Source organism: Peromyscus californicus, unplaced genomic scaffold (genome assembly GCF_007827085.1).
Source record: "Peromyscus californicus insignis strain IS unplaced genomic scaffold, ASM782708v3 Scaffold_20__1_contigs__length_68692818, whole genome shotgun sequence".
In the NCBI taxonomy this organism is placed as follows: Eukaryota; Metazoa; Chordata; class Mammalia; order Rodentia; family Cricetidae; genus Peromyscus; species Peromyscus californicus.
In genome coordinates this window covers 61,316,715-61,339,690 of record NW_026294503.1, presented here as the reverse complement: position 1 = coordinate 61,339,690, position 22,976 = coordinate 61,316,715, and the positions used below count along the sequence as shown (strand labels likewise).

Below are 22,976 nucleotides of genomic sequence, written 5' to 3'. Positions count from 1 at the left end.
TTCAGACATCAGTGAGATGGATTTTGCTCTCTGGATTAAAAATAGCTAACCCACCGTGGGGCTAGTTCAAGGTCAATTTTTTGTGAAAGGATTTCGACTAGACTTGTCTACAAGGAAACACATGAAAGGTGTTGGATGGGTAATTGACTTCCGCTTGCTCCTGGGCCAGCCTATTAAAACCATGGCTCATGGCTCTCCTCCGCCATTGTGTAAATAGTACAAGTAACCACACACCACCGGATCGTAGTGTACTGATCCTTTGGCTCTCCTACTTTGGGCAAAATACTTAACCTCTATGCTTCAGTGACCTGTAAATGGGACCAGGGATGGTAACACTTGAGAAGTGAAATACAAACCATGCTTAGGATGAACACTCCAAAGTCTGTTTTTGTTATTAACCAATAAAGTGCTTTATTACTTATATTAGGAATCCCATTACATTAAAGGTCTTAAAAAACTCCTTTGCATGTAAGAGGAATTTGAGTTCTTCAAAACATTTAAAATATTCATGTGAATTAGAGACTGAAAACCCGTCCTTACTGCTTTCAATGTGTGTGTCCTTCCCATTGAGTTCCCAGTGAATGAAGTCCTCTGTGTCCTTTGCCTCTGCACTTACACTTTGTACCACGGTGGCTCCCCAGGGCAGGGGCCACCACTGCTGGAACCCCCTGAGAACCTGTAGTCGGCATCTCTTTCCCCAACCACTTTCAATGTCAGGGTCCCTCACTTATATCCATCCCTTGTCCATACTCAGTTTTCTTGTTTTGAAGATTTATTATTTTAAAGGGCGGGGGAAGGTGGTGAGTGAGTGTGTGTGTGTGTGTGTGTGTGTGTGTGTGTGTGTGTGTGTGTGTGTGAGTGTCTGTGTGTATGAGTATGTGTGTGAAAGTTTGTGTGTTTGAGTATGTGTGTGTATGAGTATGTGTGAAAGTGTATGTGTTAGAGAGAGAGAGAGAGAGAGAGAGAGAGAGAGAGAGAGAGAGAGAGAGAGTATACACTTATGAGTGCAAGTGACTGGGAGGCCATAGATGTCAGGTCCCCCAGAACTGTAATTACCAGACAGTTGTAAGCAACCTGATGTTAGTGCTGGGAACCGAACCATGGTCCTCTGGAGGGAGGACTGCAGACCCTTAACCCCAAAACATCTCTCCAGCCCTGCCCCCATTTTTCTTTTCCCATGCCAAGCTCTCTATCGCATGAGCCTGGAAAATCCCCAGATCTGAGCCTTCCCGCCAGACAGCCAGGCGTCACTTTCAATTCTTGGTCTCTGCCCTCAGCGGGTCCTCTGTGCCGTCTGCCCTCCTGCTATTTCCAGTTCCCCTCCACAAGGACTCCAGTCTGTATAGGGGTGTGACAGAAGAGCGGCGCGTGGGGGGGGGGGGGGTTAGCAGAGACAAAAGGTGGGGGGTTAGCGGAGACAAAAGGTGGGGACTAGAGGTAGAAGTCCACGAACAGGAAGCCAGCAGCAGAGGAGGAGCGCTGGGAGAAGGTGAATGGCCAGAAAGCAATAGATGTTTCCTTCTGGTTGATCCAATTCTGTTGTACTGAATTTAAAATCTTCCTTACAAAGCCAGGCGGTGGTGGCGCACGCCTTTAATCCCAGCACTCAGGAGGCAGAGCCAGGTGGATCTCTGTGAGTTCGAGGCCAGCCTGGTCTACAGAGTGAGATCCAGGACAGGCACCAAAACTACACAGAGAAACCCTGTCTCAAACAAACAAACAAAAAAAGCAAAATAACTTTCTTACAAATACCCTACCTCAACCAGCAGACTGACTGAGCTTTTAAGTGAGGGGTGTGGGTTGCTGGGAAACAGAACGTGTGCCACAGACTGCCTGTGCTTTGGTTCGGTTTCTGTGTGAGCTGTTCTGCCCACCTCATCAAAGCTGGTAAAGTTGTGTTCTACTGCTCCCTGGATTTAAAAGGGAAAGACTTAGCTGTTTGATTGTCAGCACAGAAGAGGCCAACACCATGCCACTTTCCTTCGTTGTTCTAAATCCAAACTGATAACACCACCGGCTGTTCCCGCCGCGCCACTGGGGTTCAGCTCTGACGAGATGCAGGCTGTGCATCCGATGTGCATTCCTGGTGAGGTGGGCACCAAGGTCACCTTGGCTCCCGAGAACGGCTTCACAGGGAGACTGAACGTTCAGAACAGACAGGCGAGGGTGAGGTGGCGATTTCTACCCTGTCCTGGTAACCCTCGGAGCCCTCAGAAAACCTCCAGCAGACAGAAGGCAACAGAGAAACCCCAGATACCTCGGAAACAACACCTGTAATGGGGTGGCCAAAATTTGCCTGATAAATGCAACCTGAATCTTTAGAGAGAGAACTCTCCGGAACCCTTGACATCCCGGGGGCTGTTCAGCCTGTGGGCTGCAAGGTTGATGGCGATGGCCTCCACCCTCATGACGACATGGAGGACATCAGCATGGTACAGTGGGTTGCTCAGCTAGTTAACAATGGAAAATAGTTCAATATAGAACATCTGACGGGGGGGGGGGGGAATTACATAGTGTGGTGATGCTCAAAGCCTATCAGATGCATGGGGGAGGGGTGTAAATAATGTTTAAATATACACCTGCGTGAAGGAAAGAAACTTAAAGGAGTTGAGCAGAAGCATGGGCACAGTCCGGCTCTTCACAGAGCCCGTCGGTGTCACACGGGAGTGTGGTTGGGCGATGGGTTCTCCCTTTCATTCTGTTCTTTCCTGTTCCCAGTAGCTGAGCTGGGAATGTCTGTCAGTAGGGCATCTCTCTGCAGACAGTGTGGCAGGTGTGCAGATGTGTCATATTATGAGAATCAGGGACAACTGAGATGTGTCTGCCACAGGGCCAGAGCTTTGGGTGTGGTCCGTGGACCTCCAGCATCGGCACTTCTGGGAGGCTAATGTTAGGAATGCAGGACCTGAGGTCCCACTCCCGACCTGCCGGATAGAATATTCACCTTATCCAGACCTGCGGGTAATTCCGCAGTGTGGGGCAGACTTTGGCAAGACACGGCAGGGAAGGGCAACCTGTTCTTCAGAGAGGAGCTGGTCCTGGAGGAGGTGCAAGCTCTCAGCTGGGTGACAGCCCCAGATACCCCCACCTGAGCTACTTTTGGCTTTCACAGCAGTGGCTGCTGTTTTATCCCCCTCTCTTCCAAGGACTCAGCTGCTGAGGTGGGAGTGTTGGTGGCACTTGGCTGTATAATTAGACCTTTACAATCCAGTGTCACCTCTCCTAAGGTATCATGACATACTTGTTTGTGATGGTGGCTCAGGGGTACTTTACCATCAAACCTCCCAATTTAAAGAGGAAGTTTACCCAGTTACACTCATGATATCCCCACGATCACGATCTGGAGTATTTAGTCACCGTAAATATTCTAGTTCCTTCTGTTGTTACAACCTTTCCATTTCACCCACATAAACTTTAAAAGTGGTGTTTATTATATCACCTGTACAATCTTTTTCAAATGTGTGTGTTCGTTTACATGTATGTCAGGACTGCACATGCACATGCATGCGTGTTTGTAGATGCCGGAGGTGCTGACATTGGGTGTCTACCTCAGTCAGTCTCCACGTTAGATATTAAGGCAGGGTCTCTCACTTGGACTCAGTGTTCAGCAGTTCAGCTAGTCTGGAGAGTCAGGTTGCTCTCCAAATCCCGTCTCTGCCCCTGGAGCCCTAGGGTATAGCTAGACTATCACACCTGCCTACCACTCAGGTGGGTTCTGGAATTCTAAACTCTAATCCTCAGATAAATACTCTACCCACTGAACCATCTCCCCGTCTCCTATCTGTACAATCTTTACATGTTATAGAAGTCTAAGGAATTATTGCCCTGTCAGTGAGATTCAAAACAATGACATATACATTTTTTTTAAAGATAAGTGGGGCTGGGGAGATGGTTTAGGAGTTAAGAGCACAGTCTGCTCTTCCAGAGAACCTTGGCTCAACTCCCATCACTCCTATCAGGCAGATTACAACTGTCTGTAACTCCAGCTCCAGTATGACCCCTCTGGTCTCTCCAGGGCACCAATATCTATGTGTATGTACCTACTTACAGATATATACATAATTAAACATAATAACAACAATAAATCTTTTTAAACATTTTAAAGGTGTCTAGGGAGATGACTTCATTGGAAAAGTACATGCCACACAAGTGCGAAGACCCGAGTTCAATTCAATCCCCAGAACCGGGGGTCTTTTTTTGTTTTGTTTTTGCTTTGTGTTTTAAAAAAGTGTTGTGGTGGTTCAAGTTTGGAATCCCAGCTCTGGTGAGGTGGAAACAGGCTGGTTCCTGGGGTTTGCAGACCAGCCAGCCTCACCTACTTGGCAAGTTCTATATCCCCGAGAAACTCTATCTCCAAAAACAAGGTGAACAGCTTCCGAGGAATGATACCTGCATTGTCCTCTGGCCTCTAGACTCCCATGTACACACAAGCACGTGCACCTGCACAAGCAGGCACACACACACACACACACACACACACACACACACACACACGAAAATAGGTACTTAGAAGTTCGTTGAGATGACTTAAAATTTTCTAGCAGAAAGTAGAATAAATTTATCTTAGAACACCATCATAGTAGTTCAGAAGATTGTGGAGGGCAGGTGCATCCCCTGGGACTAAATGTGGGAAGATTCTTTTTGTGCTTTTGGAGGGCTCAAGCAACATCCTGCAGTAAATGATTAAACAACTCATTTACATACAGTTGCTTGTGGTCCTTTAGAATCTCCAGACTAACGTCAACCGTTGAGATAAGTGGGAACGAGCAGGTCACAGGACTGTTCTTAGGGAGATAGGTGTGGCTTGATTTTACCAGGATATCAGTGTAGTTTCAGGTAACTTGCAGACAAGATCCTAATTGTGAGTTCATTGATTCTTAGCTAATTTGTACATTGGTGTTGAGTATGAACAGGTGAATTAGACCGTCCTTGCCTGACTTGTAATCTAGCCATGGAAACACATGGTACAGCAGTAAGGCAGGAGAAGGATTCTGGATGCAAGGTGGAAAGGGGGTCTCAGCAGGAAAAGGGAGATGGCCACAGACTGTGGCCTTTGGACATGCTTGCAAGTAGAAATAAAGAGTCCTTACTGCTGGGTAGATGCGAGGCATGGGAGACAGGTGACAGGCCTATCTGACTTGCAGGTTTGGGCTTGAATAGTTGCCTTACGGGTGGCTATTTCAGGTCACCTGATGCAGGTGTAGTCCGTGGGACTCTCCACAGTCCCTACCAGTGGTTTGGAGGAAGGCAAACAGAAGACAGGAAGCTGATGAGATGAACAGTACAGGGTGAGGAGGAGTAACAATTCCAAAAGATTTCGTGAGACTTGAGAGATCCAATGGAGTATATGTACATGTGGAGTTTTGCTCTTTGATAGACAAGATAGGGCCAGGTAAACTTAGCCTAATCTCAAACAGACAAACAAAAACAAAGAAGTTGGTATGACTGCCAGAAAAATGAATCTCAAAATGAGCTATTTTTTTTAATGTATATTGTTCAACTCGGAGCATTAAAAAAAATCCCATCGTGCTTTGCACCATTTAGACAAAAAGTGACGTCGTGTCTCTGTGTTTGTCCCAGCACGTGGCCCTTGAGGCTGACTGAGGTGTAGACAGCCCCGATGCTTACAAGATGAACAGATGAAAGGGTCGGAGTCAATTGAGTCAGAGAGCACGGCAGTGGGGAGGGCTGTCCAGCAGAAAAGCCGCTAGAGTTCAGGTAGCTTGAGAAGGGCCCAGGAGGAAAGTGAAGACCCGGATGGAGAAATAACTGCAGCCATGTCAGCTCGGCCTCATTTCTAACACACAGAACTCCTAGAATTGGAACCGGTTGCCTAGTGCATTCCCCATCAGGAGGCTTTGTTGATTCGATGTCTGCTTGTTGGCACAGAGCAAAGAGATCTCCTTTCTGGGGTAAAATGCCAGGCAGTCTTCGAAGATTGTGCTCTGATGCTCTGATCCGGGAGTCTAAAATTCTTTCTTTCTTTCTTTCTCTCTCTCTCTCTCTCTCTCTCTCTCTCTCTCTCTCTCTCTCTCTCTCTCTCTCTCTCTCTCTCGACAGGGTTTCTCTGTATAATTTGGGAGCCTGTCCTGGATTTCACTCTGTAGGCCAGGCTGGTCTCGAACTCACAGAGATCTGCCTGGCTCTGCTTCCGAGTGCTGGGATTAAAGGCGAGCACCACCTAGAATTCTGTTTCTTAACAGACTTCTTGTCAGGAGAAACAAAGTCTCCTAGTTTTCCTGTACCACAGCTTCGGGAAGAGGTTCTTTATTTGGGGATCGTATTATTCCTGTCTCATAGTAGCACAGGCTAACCTTGAACATGCTAAGTTGCTGAGGTTGGCCTTAAACTCCTGATCATTTTGCTACCAGGCTTGTGCCACCATATCTTGCTTCCTATACCACATCTTTGAAGTGTTATTAACACAAGGATTCTTAAAACTCCTAACTACATCCCTCACAGTGGCGGCTTTCTTCTCCCCACCCCCAACCTATCCATTTACACTTATACATTCTAGGTCCCTTTTTTGGCAAAGATGACCCAAGACTGGATGAACAGCACCTCTACAACTCAGTTATCACATGCAACCAGCTTTTCCCTAGTGGTGTGGGAGCTGGAGTGATTCCTAGGTGGCTCGTGTCTTTGCAGGCAACCATAATTATGTGTTCAACTCTTTGGACAAATAGGGTCATTGTTAGGCTGGAAACCCAAGTGTTCAGAGAAGTGATCATACACACATTTCTCTGCTTTATTCCTCTTGGCTCATTCTTTCAGGTGTCACAGTGTTGGGGTCTTAAGGCATCTCTCACTTGAGCTTCATACCATTCTAGGTATGTTAGAATCAATTAGGAAACATTGTTTCTTTCTAATATCTAAACAAAAAGGTGCGCCCTGCTAAATTAGCTGCTAGATGTTGGTGCAGCCTACATTCTTGGAATTTTACATATGCAGTATGCTTTTCAGTGGTCTGATAGAAAAAGATATTTAAAAAAAAATATTTTGTGTGTGGGTGTTTGCCTGCCTATACATCTGTATACCACATGTGTCCCATGCCTTGTGGAGGCCAGAAGAGCGCCTCAGACCCCTTGGGACTGGAGCTGCCAGTGGTTACAAGCTGCCATGTGGCCACTGGGAATTGAATCCTGGTCCCCTTGGGAGAGCAGCCAGTACTCTCAATATCTGAGCTATCTCTCCAGCCCCCGGTTTGGTTTTATGTCGGTTTTCAGTTATAGGCAAAATCTGGCTAGATGTGGTAAGTCACACCTGAAATCTCAGCACTCAGGAGGCTGAGGCAGGAGGTTCATGAGTTCGAGGCTAGGTTGGACTATGTATGTGGTTAGACTGTCCTAGGGGAGGAGCGGGGAGAAAGAAGAAGAAGAAGAAGAAGAAGAAGAAGAAGAAGAAGAAGAAGAAGAAGAAGAAGAAGAAGAAGAAGAAGAAGAAGAAGAAGAAGAAGAAGAAGAAGAAGAAGGAAGAAGAAGGGATGTATTTTGGGAAGGATGAAGAAGAGAATCTCTTCTCCAGAGATTGGATGGCTTGAGGTAAAGGCTACGGGACATTCCATGTTGTTGACTGCGGGGTGCCGTGTTATGTCACTAAACATGGAAGAAAGTGAATCATTGTCATCATCATGGGAGTACCTCATCCTGCTGCGTTCAGGTGTGGGAAAGATGGGGACACTTTATTAAAATCTTCCCTGATCTGCCGAGCAGTGGTGGCGCACGCCTTTAATCCCAGCACTCAGGAGGCAGAGGCAGGTAGATCTTTGTGAGTTTAAGGACAGCATGGTCTACAAAATGGGTTCCAGGATAGCCAAGGCTACGCAAAGAAAGCCTGTCTCTGAAAACAAAAACAAAACAAAATGAAAAATCTTCCCTGACTGATATTTCTCCTTGAACAAGGAAGGGGAGCGACAGGAGCTTTTGAAGAGGTTCTTCACCTCTCCTGTCTCCTAGAGGCCACTGAGTATCATCTACAGAGAGATGGGGCTCACAGAATGGAGACAGGAAACTGTGTGCAAGAGCTGTGTGGTCCCAGGCGCTCTTTTATTGGATGAGAGAGTACGCGGATGTGTTCCTAGAATGCCTCAAGTCATTCTTTAGATGTTAATAACCGGTCCCTTTGGGTAGGTGCATCCTTCTTTTACAAGGTTATGCTTTCTACCCCTCATCCTTGGATCTGTGGGTGGTAATGGCTCTACACTCCTGGTTGGTCCCTGCAGAACCCCTGCATGGCCCATGTCATTCAGGAATGGCGCACAACAGATCCTGAATTGGTACTTTTCCTGTTCACATGAGTTAGTCCAGGTTACCCTGTGCCTTGGGCCTGTCACATGTACTTGTAGAAGTGGCCCTTGGTGTTCAATAAAACTCAGCTTGTTTCTTCAACATGTAGTTTTGTTTAGAAGACTGTCTGGTCCTCCCTTTCCTAACACCAGTCAAATCCCGTCCCATTACAAACTCCTGGGTTGGTTAAATAAATGCTCTTGGTATCTTCCTGCCCCTCAGACCACAAGGGACTTACTGTCTTCATCACCCTCTTCACGCAAGGATCTTTGCCAAATAAATATAAACTTGAATGCACTTTCTCAACCATCATAAATAACCTCAGTCCCCCTCCATCAGCAGGGTGGTTTAGCTTTTCCCAGTATTCGCTTTTTTCTCTTCTTTCTCCTGGGGTTTGTTTTGCCTCTATGGAACTTGGCCTTCTTGTTTCCGGGTCCGTTTCTGGAGTCTATCAGTTCTGGGGACCGTGAACTCCCTAGTCATCTCTCCAAGACAATTCTGTGTGCAGGGGAAACAAAATGCTACCGAGTCCGAGAGCACAGCCATCCTGCCCCGGGAAGGAGAGAGACCAGAGGAGGTAGCCTCTGGCCCCAGAGTGGCAGGCCCACAGGTGTGCCGTGGGGGAGCTTTGGGAGCCTGAGCTCACAGAGAGCTGCCGGAGGGGCCAAGTGCCTCTCAACAGCACTTACTAGGAAAAGAACTGCTTTTAATTATGCTAAGGCTATCGTGGGGCCAATATATGCCAGGCATTGTTCCCTGCAGGAGGAAGTAGGTGGTTTTGTTTGAGAACTGGAATTATATTTTCTTCTTCTTTTTTTTTAAAAAAAAAATAAGCAAGCTTTATTTTCAGTTATCATGTCTGTTTTACCTAAGTGCTTTAGAAATACTCTGTGTGACACGTTCCCCCCCCCCCCCCCCCCACATCACTTTAAATACCCTTTTTCTTGAGAAAGGTCTGTTAATGAGCCAGGTGTCCTAAAACAAAAACATGAATTTGTTCTCATGTTGTTCTTGATTGTGAGAATGCCCCACATGCATTTATTTATCTAAGAGGAGCCAGGTGCAAAGAAAAAAAAATTAAATTAATGGCATGATGCGCAGATTGAGGAATAGCTCCCGAGTGATAGGTCACCTCATCATCTGGTGTGTCTTTGGGTCATACATGAGAGATCAGAGGGAGAGGAAGTCAAGCAGGTCTGCTATGTCACATGGTCACTCTCCTAAGGTCACTGACATCTTTCCCTGCCACCCCATCTGCAAAACCCCTTCCCCACCCGGATGTAACCCTTGAGTATTCATGCCATAGGCTACAAAGGCTTGCTTTCATAACCTGATCTTACAGTGGTGTTGCCTGAATGTCCTCATGGAGCTGCTTGGGTTTTGAATTACATCACAGATGGTGACTGGTACATTCACTTAGACTCCAGTGAGAAGAATTTTCGTGAGGATTTTAAGCAGGCAGCTAACTTGATGCTAACCAGTCATGTTAACCGGAAGGAGACCTTTGCCCTTCCAAAATGTGTTTTCTAAATACTTATTTTCTTTGCTCTAGGATACTTCTGACTTCGGTGACGTTGTTGTCTATATACTCAATAAACCTACTATTGATCTGTTCCAAGGAAACGGGTAAGCTGAGATGTACAATTTTGTTGAAGGCAGGATGCTCACGGACAATGTGTATTGCGTCATTTACAGTGATCTCTCAATTGTACCTGTTTTTCTAGTTTGGGATCACTTGGTTTTAAAGGCTTCACTGTTTCCTTAGGCCTTGGTGAACCTTGAACAAAGATCCTATGTTTTTCTATCATAGCTTCCAAGGTCTTAAGCAAACAGGCCTTTTATGCCCTTTTGTGCACATTCCAAGGAGAAAATGTTACTCCCGAGGCATTGTGGGAGTGAGCATGCTACCAGGGATACTTCAAGTTCTCTGGGCAATGTAACACCTGAAGTGTTTATTTTCTATCTGGAGACACTGGCTCGTGTTTGGAATACTTTGACTTTTACATTAGCTAAAGCCACCTTGGCCAGCTATTGTATACAGATGACTGGAATGTTTTGTAATAAATTCAGGTTCTAGCCATTGTCTACTTTAAACACTAGTCTTACATGAGGTTGAGCAAAGGTTTAATTATAGTCTGACCCAAATTGCTGCTTGTGAACCTTTTGAAATTATGAACTACCATCAAGAAGGATAAACTTTCTTTCCTTTTCTTTTTCTTTCTCTTTCTTTCTTTCTTTCTTTCTTTCTTTCTTTCTTTCTTTCTTTCTTTCTTTCTTTCCTTTCTTTCTTTCTTTCTTTCTTTCCTTTCTTTCTTTCTCTCTCTCTCTCTCTCTTTCTCTCTTTCTTTCTTTCTCTTCTTTTTTTGTGAATTGGTTTAAAAATTTACTGTTTATTGAAATGAGCTGGTTGACCACTTGAGAATTTTCTGTGGCTAAAATTCTCTTCAGGCAGTTTTGTCTGCTTCTTTCTCTGGGCAGCTGCGTGTCTTTGAACTGTGTTTACATGTGATGAAAACTCTTATGTAGTGACTATTAGATGTTCTACGTTTATTGTTATATTTAAAACAGGAGGGATCGATGGGATATTATGAAGATACTTCCCGAGTTTTGAAAAAGCGTTTGACAGTTTCATGCATTTATAGAGTGAATTGTGGTAGTTTTGCCCCCATTTTTACTCTCTTCTCCACCCCTTCCAACTGGAACCTTTCTCAACAAGCCTGCCCTTGCTTATTTTTGTATGTGGCCCACTGAATTTAATAGTTTCAGTGGGCGATTGTTTACTGGAGCAAAGGCAACTATGGGGGGCTACACCCACTCAAGAAAACGACCCCTCCTCCCATCATTAATTGCCAGTAGTCCCCCGGGGAAGGGTGGAGCCTCCTGGGCCCTCCCGGTTTGTCATCAAATGTTCCTGGGCCCAGTCTCGTGCAGGTTTTGTGCAGACAGCCACATCGGCAGCGAGTTCCTAGGTGTGACAGTTGTGCCATGTCCAGTAGACAACATCTGACCGCACTCCTCCCCAGCCTCTGGCTCCACGTTCCTTCCAACCCTTCTTCCAGGAAGTTCCCTGAGCCTTGGAGCTGGTAATTAACTAATAAGGCCGAGCGCTCCACCATCACTTATCCTTAGCACTCTAGCCTGTTACGGGCTTCCACATTTAACCACTGTCCCCTACAGATGAAGGCATCACTCTCAGATGGCGAAACAGGTTGGGGTCAAAGTATGGGTGGGCTTCCCACTTCAAACAGAAGGCAGTTCTCAGCCGGGCAGTGGTGGCGCACGCCTTAATCCCAGCACTCGGGAGGCAGAGCCAGGCAGATCTCTGTGAGTTCGAGGCCAGCCTGGGCTACCAAGTAAGTTCCAGGAAAGGCGCAAAACTACAGAGAAACCCTGTCTCGAAAAACCAAAAAAAAAACCAAAAAAACAAAAAAAAAACAAACAGAAGGCAGTTCTCTGTTAGCCTAATCCGTGCAGCACATTCCTTCAGAAGAAATCTTTTTTTTTGTCTCAAATATGAGGGCCTTTAAAAATCAAATCTTGATTCTAATATTACATAGCAGATTCATGGAGTCCATGTGGCGCTCCCCCACCCAGTATGACCCAGTCTTTCCTTGTAATATTTCTGAAGCCAACATGACCAAGGAGGAACAGAACAGTACTGGTGTCTGACATGTAGACATGTCAAGGTGGTTCAGATGACAGCGCCTTAACCCTTCTAGTGCCAAGGTGTGAGTGTGAGAAAGGCTCAAAGTCACGTGAAGCGTAGCCCCCAGCGTAAGGAGATGTTCCCTGTCTTGACTCTCGGAGCCTTGTCATTTCTTGTACTCCCAAATTCCATTTGTAAATAGGCTGCATGGTTTATGAGAAGCTGGGAGAACAAGTCTTTGGCACCACGGGGAAGCTGGTGATTTTTGGAGCCACCTCGCTACAGAATACTGGCGGTAAGAGCCTGTTTCTCTTATGTGACTTGGCCGTGCGTGGCTATTATTGGCTTTTCTGATGCTGGTGGTTGGGTGTCCACATGCCATTTAACGTAATTCAGGCAGTCAGAGTCCTGTTGCCTGCGTGGCACGTGGACAGGGAAGCGGAGGGAGCAGTCAGATGCTGCAGCGGAGCTAATGTTACCTGCGTTCACCGAAGGTGAGCCTGGAGCAGCTGCCCGCTGCTCCTGAACCTTGTAATAAGAGCCGTGGGTATTGTCTTTCTGAACTTGTTCTCATTCTCATTCTCCAGCGATGCTGAGCTACCTCTTCATAGTAAAAAACGAACTTCCTTCCGCCATCAAATTCCTCATGGGAAAGGAGGAGGCATTTTCGTAAGCTCTCAACCTTTTCTTACTTCTGGTGTAGGATGTAAGGAAACCAATTGCTCCAGTGTTTTTCAACCTGTGGGTCATGACCCCTTTGGAGGTGTCAAATGACCCTTTCACAGGGGTCGCATATCAAATACCCTGCATGTCCAATATTTAGATAAATAAATGTATGCATACATACATGCATACATAAATTATATGCCCAGTGGTGGTGGCAGCGGCAGCGGTGGCGGCGGCGCACGCCTTTAATCCCAGCACTTGGGAGGCAGAGGCAGGTGGATCTCTGTGTATTCAAGGCCAGCCTGGTCTACAGAGTGGATTTCAGGACAGCCAGAGCTACAGAGAGAAACCCTGTCTCAAAATGAAACAAAAAAGTAAATAATAATGATAATAAATAGCTGTATGGTTGGGGGTCACCACAGCATGAGGAACTGTGTTAAAGGTCGCAGCATTAGGAAGGTTGAGAACCTCGGCTTAAATGAAGGATGACCAAGTTTTGTTTTATGAAAGTTTTAGAAATAAAATGTTCCTAAGCCTGTTTTTCTTTTCTTGGGGTGGGGGGTGGGAGGTGGCAATATAAATGGAAGAAGCATAGAGTCACTTAACTGTGTGTCACCCTGAAAATGGTAGGGAGCCTGGACTCTGTATCTACGTACTGTGAAAGAGAATACATATGGAATATTTTAAACACAGAAGTAGGACATACAAAGAGGAAGGAAGGAAGGGAGGGAGGGAGGGAGGGAGGGACGGAGGGAGAGAGAGAGAGAGAGAGAGAGAGAGAGAGAGAGAGAGAGAGAGAGAGAGAGAAAACCCTACCTTCTTTTTTAAAGGAAGTCCATGGCATTTTGGGAGCAAAATTTGCATGAACTGACATCATTCACAATGTAGCTCACCCTAGGAAGCGCTGCCCGCAACATTTGGCACAGCATTATGTTTGACCCCTTATCTGAGAGTCCTTGACAGCCTCGGTCTCTCCATTTTCCCTCACGGGAAACTGTAAAAGCTGTAGTTCCCCGTGTTCTATTCAAGGTCAAATCCAAAGGCTCAGGGAGGGAGGGATGCCTACCTGTGGTGACGCTGTTCTTGTTGGTACCATCCAAACAAAACAAAGGGGACTTTCTCTTTAAATAATTGATAGGACAAGTTGTAATCTGACAGAATGCCACATACGAAGTGGCTTTGAAGCCGCATAAATAATTCCTAGGAATGCCACGTGTAACCAATGGGAGACAGGAGGGGACGAGCCCCCTCCATTAGTCACATGAGGATGAGGCAGGTAGTCAAGTAGCGCTGGGTTAAAGTATTTGGTGAATAGTCCTCAAAAAGAAAATAATAAAAGGCAGTGATTGAAAAATCATTAAGATGCCTAGTGAAATTTTACATTTGAGGGAAGCAATGTCGCTTTCTAATTGGAGACTGTAACCTCGCCACTTCCATGCCTTTCAGAGCCTGGTACGTCGACGGTCGCGTCCTGGTTGTGATGGTAACCTTTGGTATAATTCTCCCGCTGTGTCTCCTGAAGAACCTGGGTGAGCAAAGATCCGGCCTTTGTCTCGGGCTCTCTGCTTCTAGATGAATCCAAACCATTAGGAAACGAACACCTTTGCCTGCCTTCAGTAGGATAATAACAAAATAAATCATAAATTGCATCTCTTAATGAGGCCTGATGTTAATGTGAGATTGAAAACATGATGTGGCTTTCCAAGAAGCCCCTTCCCTGAGCCAGAACTCGGAGGATGGCGGTTCTGGGACTGGAATAGATTCTTTGTGTTTTCAATAGCACAGCTTACAGACTACCTTAAGAAAAGTCCAGGAAATGGAATTCCCCTATAAAGTTCCGTTCTTTTTTGTTCCGTGGTTTTGGGGATCAAACTCAGGGCTTTGGGCATGCTACCCAAGTGCTCTACTACTGACTTATACCCCACCCTACCTCCTGTGAGTTCCAAAAACAGGGTCTCCCCAAGTCTGAAACTCAAAATCTTCCCACCTTGGCTGGTCTGTGGTGTTTAATATTCTGGTCATTCATTCTCAGAGATTTCAAATCTAAGATCAAGGCAGAGCACAAGTGTGACAAATGACAGTTCAGTTTAGAGTGCAGCCAGCCAGCCTCAGTGACTTCACCCACCAAAGGAAGTGAGAGAGAAGTGTAAAGTAATGGCAGACGGTCTCCAAGTCATCTATTTGGTTCTGACTTTTTTTTTGGTTTTTCGAGACAGGGTTTCTCTGTGTAGTTTTGCGCCTTTCCTGGGACTCACTTGGTAGCCCAGGCTGGCCTCGAACTCACAGAGATCCACCTGGCTCTGCCTCCCGAGTGCTGGGATTAAAGGCATGCGCCACCACCGCCCGGCGCTATTTTTACGCTTATATTTGGAGATAAGCATGCCTGGAGTTATGGGAATTTCATACAGTGAATAATGAGGCTGGATTTCCATCTCTTCTAAGGCTCCAATCTGCATTTTTAAAATCTGGGCTAATTCAAGGCAAAAGTTTGGATTGATGTTCTCTCAAAAATAATTATGATTTGCAGAAGGTTTTGTTTTTGTTTTTTTTTTTTGGTTTTGGTTTAGCTAAGATTTATCAGAGCTGCACAGTGTATATGAAGTTTATAAGTAGATTTTCTTAACTACTTATTTTTCTGTTCTCTGGATTTCTGTAGGCTTTTCTGTTCCTCTAGTTAGGATAGAGAACGGCCCTTCCCTGGGGAGTAAGAATAATGTAGCTCCTGGGAGGCCATCTGCCATCATGGAGGTTGTGGTGACCACCTTTCCCTGGCATTCCAAGAGGAGTAAGACCCTCAAATGCTCTGTTTCAGTGGTTCTCAACCTGTGGGTAGTGACCCCTTGGGAGGAGCAAAGACTCCTTTCACCGGGGTCACCTAAGACCATTAAACACACAGATATTTACATTATGATTCATAACAGTAGCAAAATTACAGTTATGAAGTAGCAACGAAAATAATTTTTATGGTTGGGGGTCCCCTTAGCATGAGGAACTATGATAAAGGGTCACAGCATTCGGAAGGTTGAGAACCACTGCTCTGTTTGTTCCCAGAAGCTCACGTCTGCTTGTGTTGGCCTCTTATTGAGAGAGAAGTTTATCAGTACCATTCAGGATTCCCATAGTAGGTGCACAGGAAAGGCTGGGGAGAGGGGCAAGGGGAGAGGGGCAAGGAGTAAAATGGGTTAGCGCTAGAGACACCCACACAGAGACAGAGGGCCGAAACTGGGAGGCTCCTTCTTCCCAGATGCTGAGATCTGTGTCCTGGAATGTGCCAGGGATGCCTGGAATCAAAATGCCAAATATGATGCTTTTATTCAAAGCCCTACTATTACTATTATTATTCTTTGTGCCAAGTAAAATAGCACTATGAAATGATACATCTTGTTTTCATATGGATATGTAGGCACATTGTTGAAGTCCCAAACTATGCTTAAAGCAATGTGTACAAGTAATTGATATTTTTAAAAATAATAACTATTCATAATTATATTAATAAAATAGTAATTGATTTTTTTTTCTTTTTAAAAAGGGTATCTTGGCTATACTAGTGGATTTTCCTTGAGCTGCATGGTTTTTTTCCTAATAGTGGTAAGTTCTGATTGAAGCAATTCCTGTGGTTTTGGTGTTGTTCAAAGTGCTGTAATAGTTATTCATGGTTTGGTCTTAATACAATCTCCGTTGATTGCGTTTCTCAATACCAGGTTATCTATAAGAAATTTCAAATTCCATGCATGAATGTAGAACAAAACTCAACAATAAGTGCCAATGTAACTGACATGTGTACGCCAAAATACGTTACCTTCAACTCAAAGGTAAGTTTAAAAACAAACATGAGCATTTTTATTAAGGGCAATATTTCTTGTGCTTGTTGTAATCACCTGTTGGGATATATTCATCTTCAAGAGAAGACACAGCACTGTTCCTCTGTATTTTACAATCCATTCATACACCTTTGAGAAACACACAGCACTATTGCGCGTGCGCGCGCGCGCGCACACACACACACACACACACACACACACACACACACACACGCTCAAAGTCACACCCTCTATCTGGTTTAGGACAACTTTCATATCCTCGTGACAGTCTCTCTGGGTAGTGGTCTCCCCATCTCTCTTCCTGTGTGGCGCTGCCTTGGGCTTTGATTCATCATGCCCTCAGCCCACTGCTGCTGTGTGGAGGAGCGAACACCACAGACGGGCACTCTGAATACCTCCGTACTGTTGGGGTTCAGTTAGCAGCCTGGGAGACAGTAGCAGCCTCTGCAGTCAGTCATACAGGTTGGAATCCTCAGGGGGGCTTCCAACTGCCCGTGTGAAAATGAGGGTCCTGTGTTTGTATGGCAGGGTTCCCACTGGAAGGTGCCTGGTACAGTTAGAGCATGCGATATGTTACTCGTCATCCCAGGATCCTGGGGAAACAGGCTGAATATGACGGCTCAGGAATACAACAGCTGCATCATTTTTGTCGTAGAAATGTCTCTCCTGAACGTCTTCTTTTTCCCTTCGAATAGACGGTGTACGCTCTGCCCACCATTGCGTTTGCGTTTGTCTGCCACCCATCTGTCCTGCCGATCTACAGCGAGCTCAAAGAGTAAGATCCATTGCGTTTTCGTGCCTCGTCCTTTATTGCCCACCTCCTACTAATGGCCAAGTTCTCTGTGAGAATACACAGGGATTCCTCACCCGGTGTCCATGTTTGCTGCATTCTTGAGCAAGCTCTGTGTTAAGGAAACTCTGAAATCTGCAATATTTTTAGCTATAAATAAGAAAACGACAAGCCATGTAGCCTTAATTAATTAGTTATTTGTGTGTGTGTGTGTGTGTGTGTGTGTGTGTGTGGTTGTACGGGCACCACACTTGCACACACTCAGGTTCTGTCATGGTCCCTACCGTATTCCCTTGAGACAGAATCTAACTAAGTTGGCAGCCAGCGAGTACCACCTTCCACCCTCCCACCCCACCCTCCATCCCCCACCCCCAAGCACTGGGGTTACAGGCATGCTCCCACCCTATCCCCACCCCCAAGCACTGGGGCTACAGGCATGCTCTCACCCTATCCCCACCCTCCACCCCCCACCCCCAAGCACTGGGGTTAAAGGCATGCTCCCACTCCATCCCCACCCTCCACCCCCCACCCCGAAAGCACTGGGGTTCAGGCAGGCACGCTCTGTTAGGCCAGCTTTTCACTTGGTGTCTGGGAACCTGAATTCAAGCCCTTCTGCTTACACAGCAGGTGCCCTTAGCCACCAAGTCCCCTCCTGGCACCCCCGATTCCCAAACGTGGGCTTTTTAGCTAGTTTTTTCTCTAAACACTGTGTTATTTAGGAGTTCAACTGTCTGCACTGAGTTTTGTTTACTCGGGGTTGTTTTGTAAGTGAATTTGTTGTTTTTAAGTCAGGATCTTGCTTATTAGGAAGCCCAGGCTACCCTCAAGCTCATAATCCCCCTGTCTCAGCGTCCCCGGTAGTAGGCTACCACACTGCCTTCCGGTGGCCTTATCTTCTTCGTTGTCTCAGAGAGGGCTAAAGGCCTGCTTCTGAATTCCTTGAGTGTTCTTCTTTCATCCCACCAGACCCCCTCTACGTAAAGATCGTCACCCCCGTAGTCTTTGGTTCAGAAGAAGGGCGTAATATGCTGCTCGTTCCCATTTTGATGTGTCCCTTAGCACATGGCACTGAGTTTTCTGTTCAGTTTTTATCTTTCCTATTTAACTGACACACGGCTAAATTTTGAAGTGCCTTCCTCTATGTATACACACCTTGTTCTTCCCCGATGGCCCTAAACTTAGAGAATTTAAGTATATCTTTATGTGTGTGTGTGTGTGTGTGTGTGTGTGTGTGTGTGTGTGTATATATATATATATATATATATATATATATATATATATATATCCAATTGAGGATCAGTATTTAGTTTGTGACTCTCCCAGTGTTCCTGTTCTCCAGACTCCCCATGACACCTCAGCCTTCCGCCAGCCTAACCGGATGCTGTGACTGGCACAGAGCCACACAGGTTGTAGAGTCGCAGTTTGAGCGGGCCAGCTTGAAGGGTCATGAAGCCTGACCTGAGAGCCAGAGCCTGCCACCCTCTGAGCCGAGACCTCTTGACTCCTCAGAGGTAGGCAAGGCGCAGGTGTGGCCCTGAGGCTGAGCCAGGCTGAGCAGGACCCATACAGCAGAGCTGGGGTCAGGTTCTACCTCCGCGACTGGGAGAAGAACACTTGAATCTCTCTGTACATGGTACAGAAGTTTTTCTGCAGCATGGGAAATCAAATTTTTTTTTTTTTTTAAATTCCACCCTCCAGATAAGAAGTGGCTATTTTTTAAAAAGCACCTGGAAGGGCACTCCTGAGTTATCCGGGGCTCGATGCTGCCTGCAAGCACCCATTTGTTATTAAAGAATTATCTAAAAACCACATCACTTCAGGGGGTCAGCTGAGCTGGTCAGGGAATATACTAGCCCAAGAGGAGGGAACTTAAGCTAGTCTCTGGCTCAGGTTGCACTCTGTCACTTTGAATCAGCAATATATATATATATATATATATATATATATATATATATATATATATTTTAATTCCTTGGTCTTTGTTTTTAGCCGATCACAGAAAAAAATGCAGATGGTTTCCAACATTTCCTTCTTTGCCATGTTTGTGATGTACTTCCTGACCGCCATCTTTGGGTACTTGACATTTTACGGTAAGTAACTTCCCCTGGTGAGTGCCTGTCTGCATTTAAAAATAACAGGAAAAACCAATACTGGAGTCACTTCACATTGAAGCCAAAGGGTACGACGAAAGGGTCCACGTTTTCTGTTTTGTTTCATGGTGTGTTTTTTTATTTCCTCATAGCAAAGGGCGATGGCTCCTTCCATAGTCATTCAGGCTGCACCGTAGAATAATCACTGAGAAATAATGTATTTTCTTCTCGAGCTTTTTCTTCTTCAGAGAAACTGTATTTTAGAGCATGCCATCTTAGGAAAATTTAAAACGACATCAGAGAAGGCTTTCCTACTTGACACTGAAAATTGGGTCGGATTCCATTAATAGAAGAGAGAGAGAGAGAGAGAGAGAGAGAGAGAGAGAGAGAGAGAGAGAGAGAAGCCGAAAGTGAGAAAAAAAGCCGAGCCCACACTCATGACACTCAGCGTTAATTAAAAATAAAGCAGCTAATTGTTCGCTGGGACTTGGTGCCCCACAGCGAAGGATAGCGATGACTTAGCAATGAACGCTGAGAAAGAAAGTGTGTTCCGTCTGTGCTGCTGACCCTGTCGGGGTAGTAGTGGCTTTTCCTGCCCTGGCGTCTCAAGATGACCCTGCAGCTTTGCGTAACCCTTCCGTGAGTGTCGCAGTGTGAGAGCTATGGAAGCTGACTTTACCATCTTTTCTATTAAATGCTTCGTTAGGACTCCCCCAACACACACACCATAAAAAATAAAATCTAAACACATGTACAGATTAATTCAGCTTGGAAGAAACATTATTGATTTCATAAGCACTAGAGGATGGTACCCGCCAGAGGAGTACGTAACCACTGCCTTTCGTTTTAGTAGAAATGCTGTTAGGAGGAGGTTTCTCACATCACAGGGCTGGTGGGTGAGCGGAGAGAGGAGAGCTGATAGTCAAGGCCTGAGTCACCTTGTTCCGTTAGGAGTCCTCTTTGTATATTCATTTTGTCACCTGTAATAGAACACTGGGTCCTTTTGTACAATTAGGGGGTGACAGCTTGGCTATAGATAGGTATGCATTTCAAGTAAAGAAAATTAAATCTGAAGAGATTTTTTACTATAACCTCCAGTCCTGTTTCAGAAGTAGACAGAGACTGGTTACAGTCTGAATTCCTTGCCCACAACCTTGAGAACAGGTGTAGGGAGAGAGTCACAAGGGGGCAGGCACTTGTCAAAAGAGTGAGCCTTTGCCATCGCAGGATCAACAGCCTTTGAAATGACACTTCTTACAGTTGGGAGTGGAGGAGGATCCAAGGAGCCCAGGCACTAAAGATGGTTTTGTGAGAGCCATGAACATGAAGGGGAAGGATTCGCTCCCTAGGGTGGTTGAGTAGCTTACCCTCTGCTGCTTGGCCCCTGGAAAGTTGAGATACAGGGAGCGAGTGAGATGGAAGGATGTGTGGCCCATCATTCCTGCAGGGAGATGGGCAGTCTTTGGTATGAGCTCCCAGTGTGGAAAGTCAGGTATGAAGGGCTTTAGGCTTCCCCCGCACGTGTGTGTGTGTGTGTGTGTGTGTGTGTGTGTGTGTGTGTGTGTGTGTGTGTGTGTGTTAGCACAAATGAGGCCTTCCACACTGGGCAGCTTTGTCTGTCTAGTGTAGCTAGAGTTTTCCTGCCTGGCCCACAGTCAGGACAAATCTCTGTCACCCGCCAGTCCCACAGCCGCTCAGACCCAACCAAGTAAACACAGAGACTTATATTGGTTACAAACTGTATGGCCGTGGCAGGCTTCTTGCTAACTGTTCTTACAGCTTAAATTAATCCATTTCTATAAATCTATACCTTGCCACATGGCTCGTGGCTTACCGGCATCTTCACATGCTGCTTGTCATTGTGGCGGTTGGCAGTGTCTCTCTGACTCAGCCTTCCACTTCCCAGCTTTATTCTCCTCCTTGTCCCGCCTACACTTCCTCCTGCCTGACTACTGGCCAATCAGTGTTTTATTTACCAACCAATCAGAGCAACACATTTGCCATACAGAACATCCCACAGCAGTCTAGTGGTGACTTCAGACCCCTTTTAGCTAACAGTGCATGTGCAGTAACCGTATCTCACTTGAATTTCTAGATTGTTGTAGTAGACGCTTCCAAGCCTTGCCCCCCATTGCTCTTTTCGGAGGCTTGGCTGCTTAGGGGAGCTGTGGTCGTTAAGCAATGCTTGAGTTGCCTTTAAGAGCCCCCCGACGCCCCTTCGTTTCAGAAAAGGTGCAGTCAGACCTCCTTCACAAGTACGACATTCACAAGGGCGACATTCTCATCCTGACTGTGCGGCTGGCTGTCATCGTGGCCGTCATCCTCACTGTGCCCGTCCTATTCTTCACGGTAAGTAAAGGGCCGCGGGGTAACAGGAGAAACGCTGGCCTCTGGACTTCCTTTCTGATGCCAGGATCCAGCTTCCAGAGAAGGCCCGCCATAGGTGGCCTTTCTGGTCATCCATCAACACTTGGCTCAGCCCAAGTCTCTGCCTCGTAGGCAGCGAGTGGGATCCGTACGTTAGTGTAGCGAGGAGGGGCTGGATCCCCATTCTCATCTTCCTCTTTATACAAGAGTATTGATAGAGTGGCTGCCCCTCTGTCTCACCTTACCGCAGAGACCACCCAGGTGGATATTAGCCCACCCAAAAGGAAAGCTTACTGGGTCATACAGGAGGAGCCTAACAGTGGGAATCAAGCCCCCATATACCTTCAGACTGTTACGCCAGCTCTAATTTTGCCGAGTGTTAAGAAAACTCTCGACAGTCAAAATTCCATGCACCAGTAAATAATTCAGCTCTTCCGCTGAGAGTGGAGGGTCGGCACACATCTGGAGCCCTCGGGGGTTTCTGCTTTCCCTGCAGGTTCGCTCGTCCTTATTTGAACTGGCCAAGAAGACCAAGTTCCACTTGTGCCGCCACGTCTTGGTGACCGTCGTACTCTTGGTGATTATCAACTTGTTGGTCATCTTCATTCCCTCCATGAAGGATATATTTGGAGTCGTAGGTACGGTGGTCTGGTCACTTTACGGCATACGGGAGCCGTTTATGGTTAAAGCTTGGAAATAACGGCCCTGAACGACTGTCTCCTTCGTTTACAGGAGTGACGTCTGCTAATATGCTCATCTTCATTCTCCCGTCGTCACTTTATCTAAAAATCACAAACCAGGACGGAGACAAAGGCACTCAACGGATCTGGGTATGTCTCTTGCCAGCCACTCTATTAATTTCTGGTTAGTCCGTCTCCCAGCTAGACTTGCAGGTAAACGGTCTCCTCACGTTGCCTACAGTTGCGTCAAAGGGAGCGTCAACCCCTTAGATTTCCCCTGGGGAGAGCCAGAGCTTCAAATCTGGACCCTTTCCATCCTCACAGTAGCTTTTCCAGCTGTGGCTCTGAGTGGGCCTTGCCTGTGTTCTCACCCCGGGCACAGCTAGCTGAGGAATGGATGTTTGCGCCCCTGCGTCTCTGGAGAGTAGCGCCTTGTCTTTAGCGAGACGGGAAGTGCACAAGGACTCAGAAGATTTTGATGCTATCTACCGTTCCCGGACGGCTTCTTACCACGTGCCTCCCTTGCACAGCTCAGGGCACAGGCGATGCGTTACATACAACGTGTCGGGAGTTAGCACAGAGGGTCTTTTCATGATCTGACGGGTGCTTCGGAGCAAGCAGATGTGGATTC

The 22,976-nt window shown here is 46.3% G+C and overlaps 1 protein-coding gene across 4 annotated transcripts in view; it reads left to right on the top strand.

The window, feature by feature from the left end:
* The window catches only part of Slc38a1 (solute carrier family 38 member 1), a 67,459-nt gene that overhangs the window by 37,585 nt on the left and 6,898 nt on the right, over positions 1 to 22,976 (top strand). For all 4 annotated transcript variants that reach the window (XM_052748769.1, XM_052748771.1, XM_052748770.1 and 1 more), the window contains 11 exons: positions 9,838 to 9,911; positions 12,134 to 12,226; positions 12,519 to 12,600; positions 14,044 to 14,126; positions 16,127 to 16,185; positions 16,299 to 16,409; positions 17,114 to 17,193; positions 19,198 to 19,298; positions 21,526 to 21,647; positions 22,162 to 22,303; positions 22,398 to 22,495. In XM_052748769.1, the coding sequence (XP_052604729.1) occupies positions 9,838 to 9,911; positions 12,134 to 12,226; positions 12,519 to 12,600; positions 14,044 to 14,126; positions 16,127 to 16,185; positions 16,299 to 16,409; positions 17,114 to 17,193; positions 19,198 to 19,298; positions 21,526 to 21,647; positions 22,162 to 22,303; positions 22,398 to 22,495 (1,045 nt within the window). The remainder of the gene's footprint in view (positions 1 to 9,837; positions 9,912 to 12,133; positions 12,227 to 12,518; positions 12,601 to 14,043; positions 14,127 to 16,126; positions 16,186 to 16,298; positions 16,410 to 17,113; positions 17,194 to 19,197; positions 19,299 to 21,525; positions 21,648 to 22,161; positions 22,304 to 22,397; positions 22,496 to 22,976) is intronic.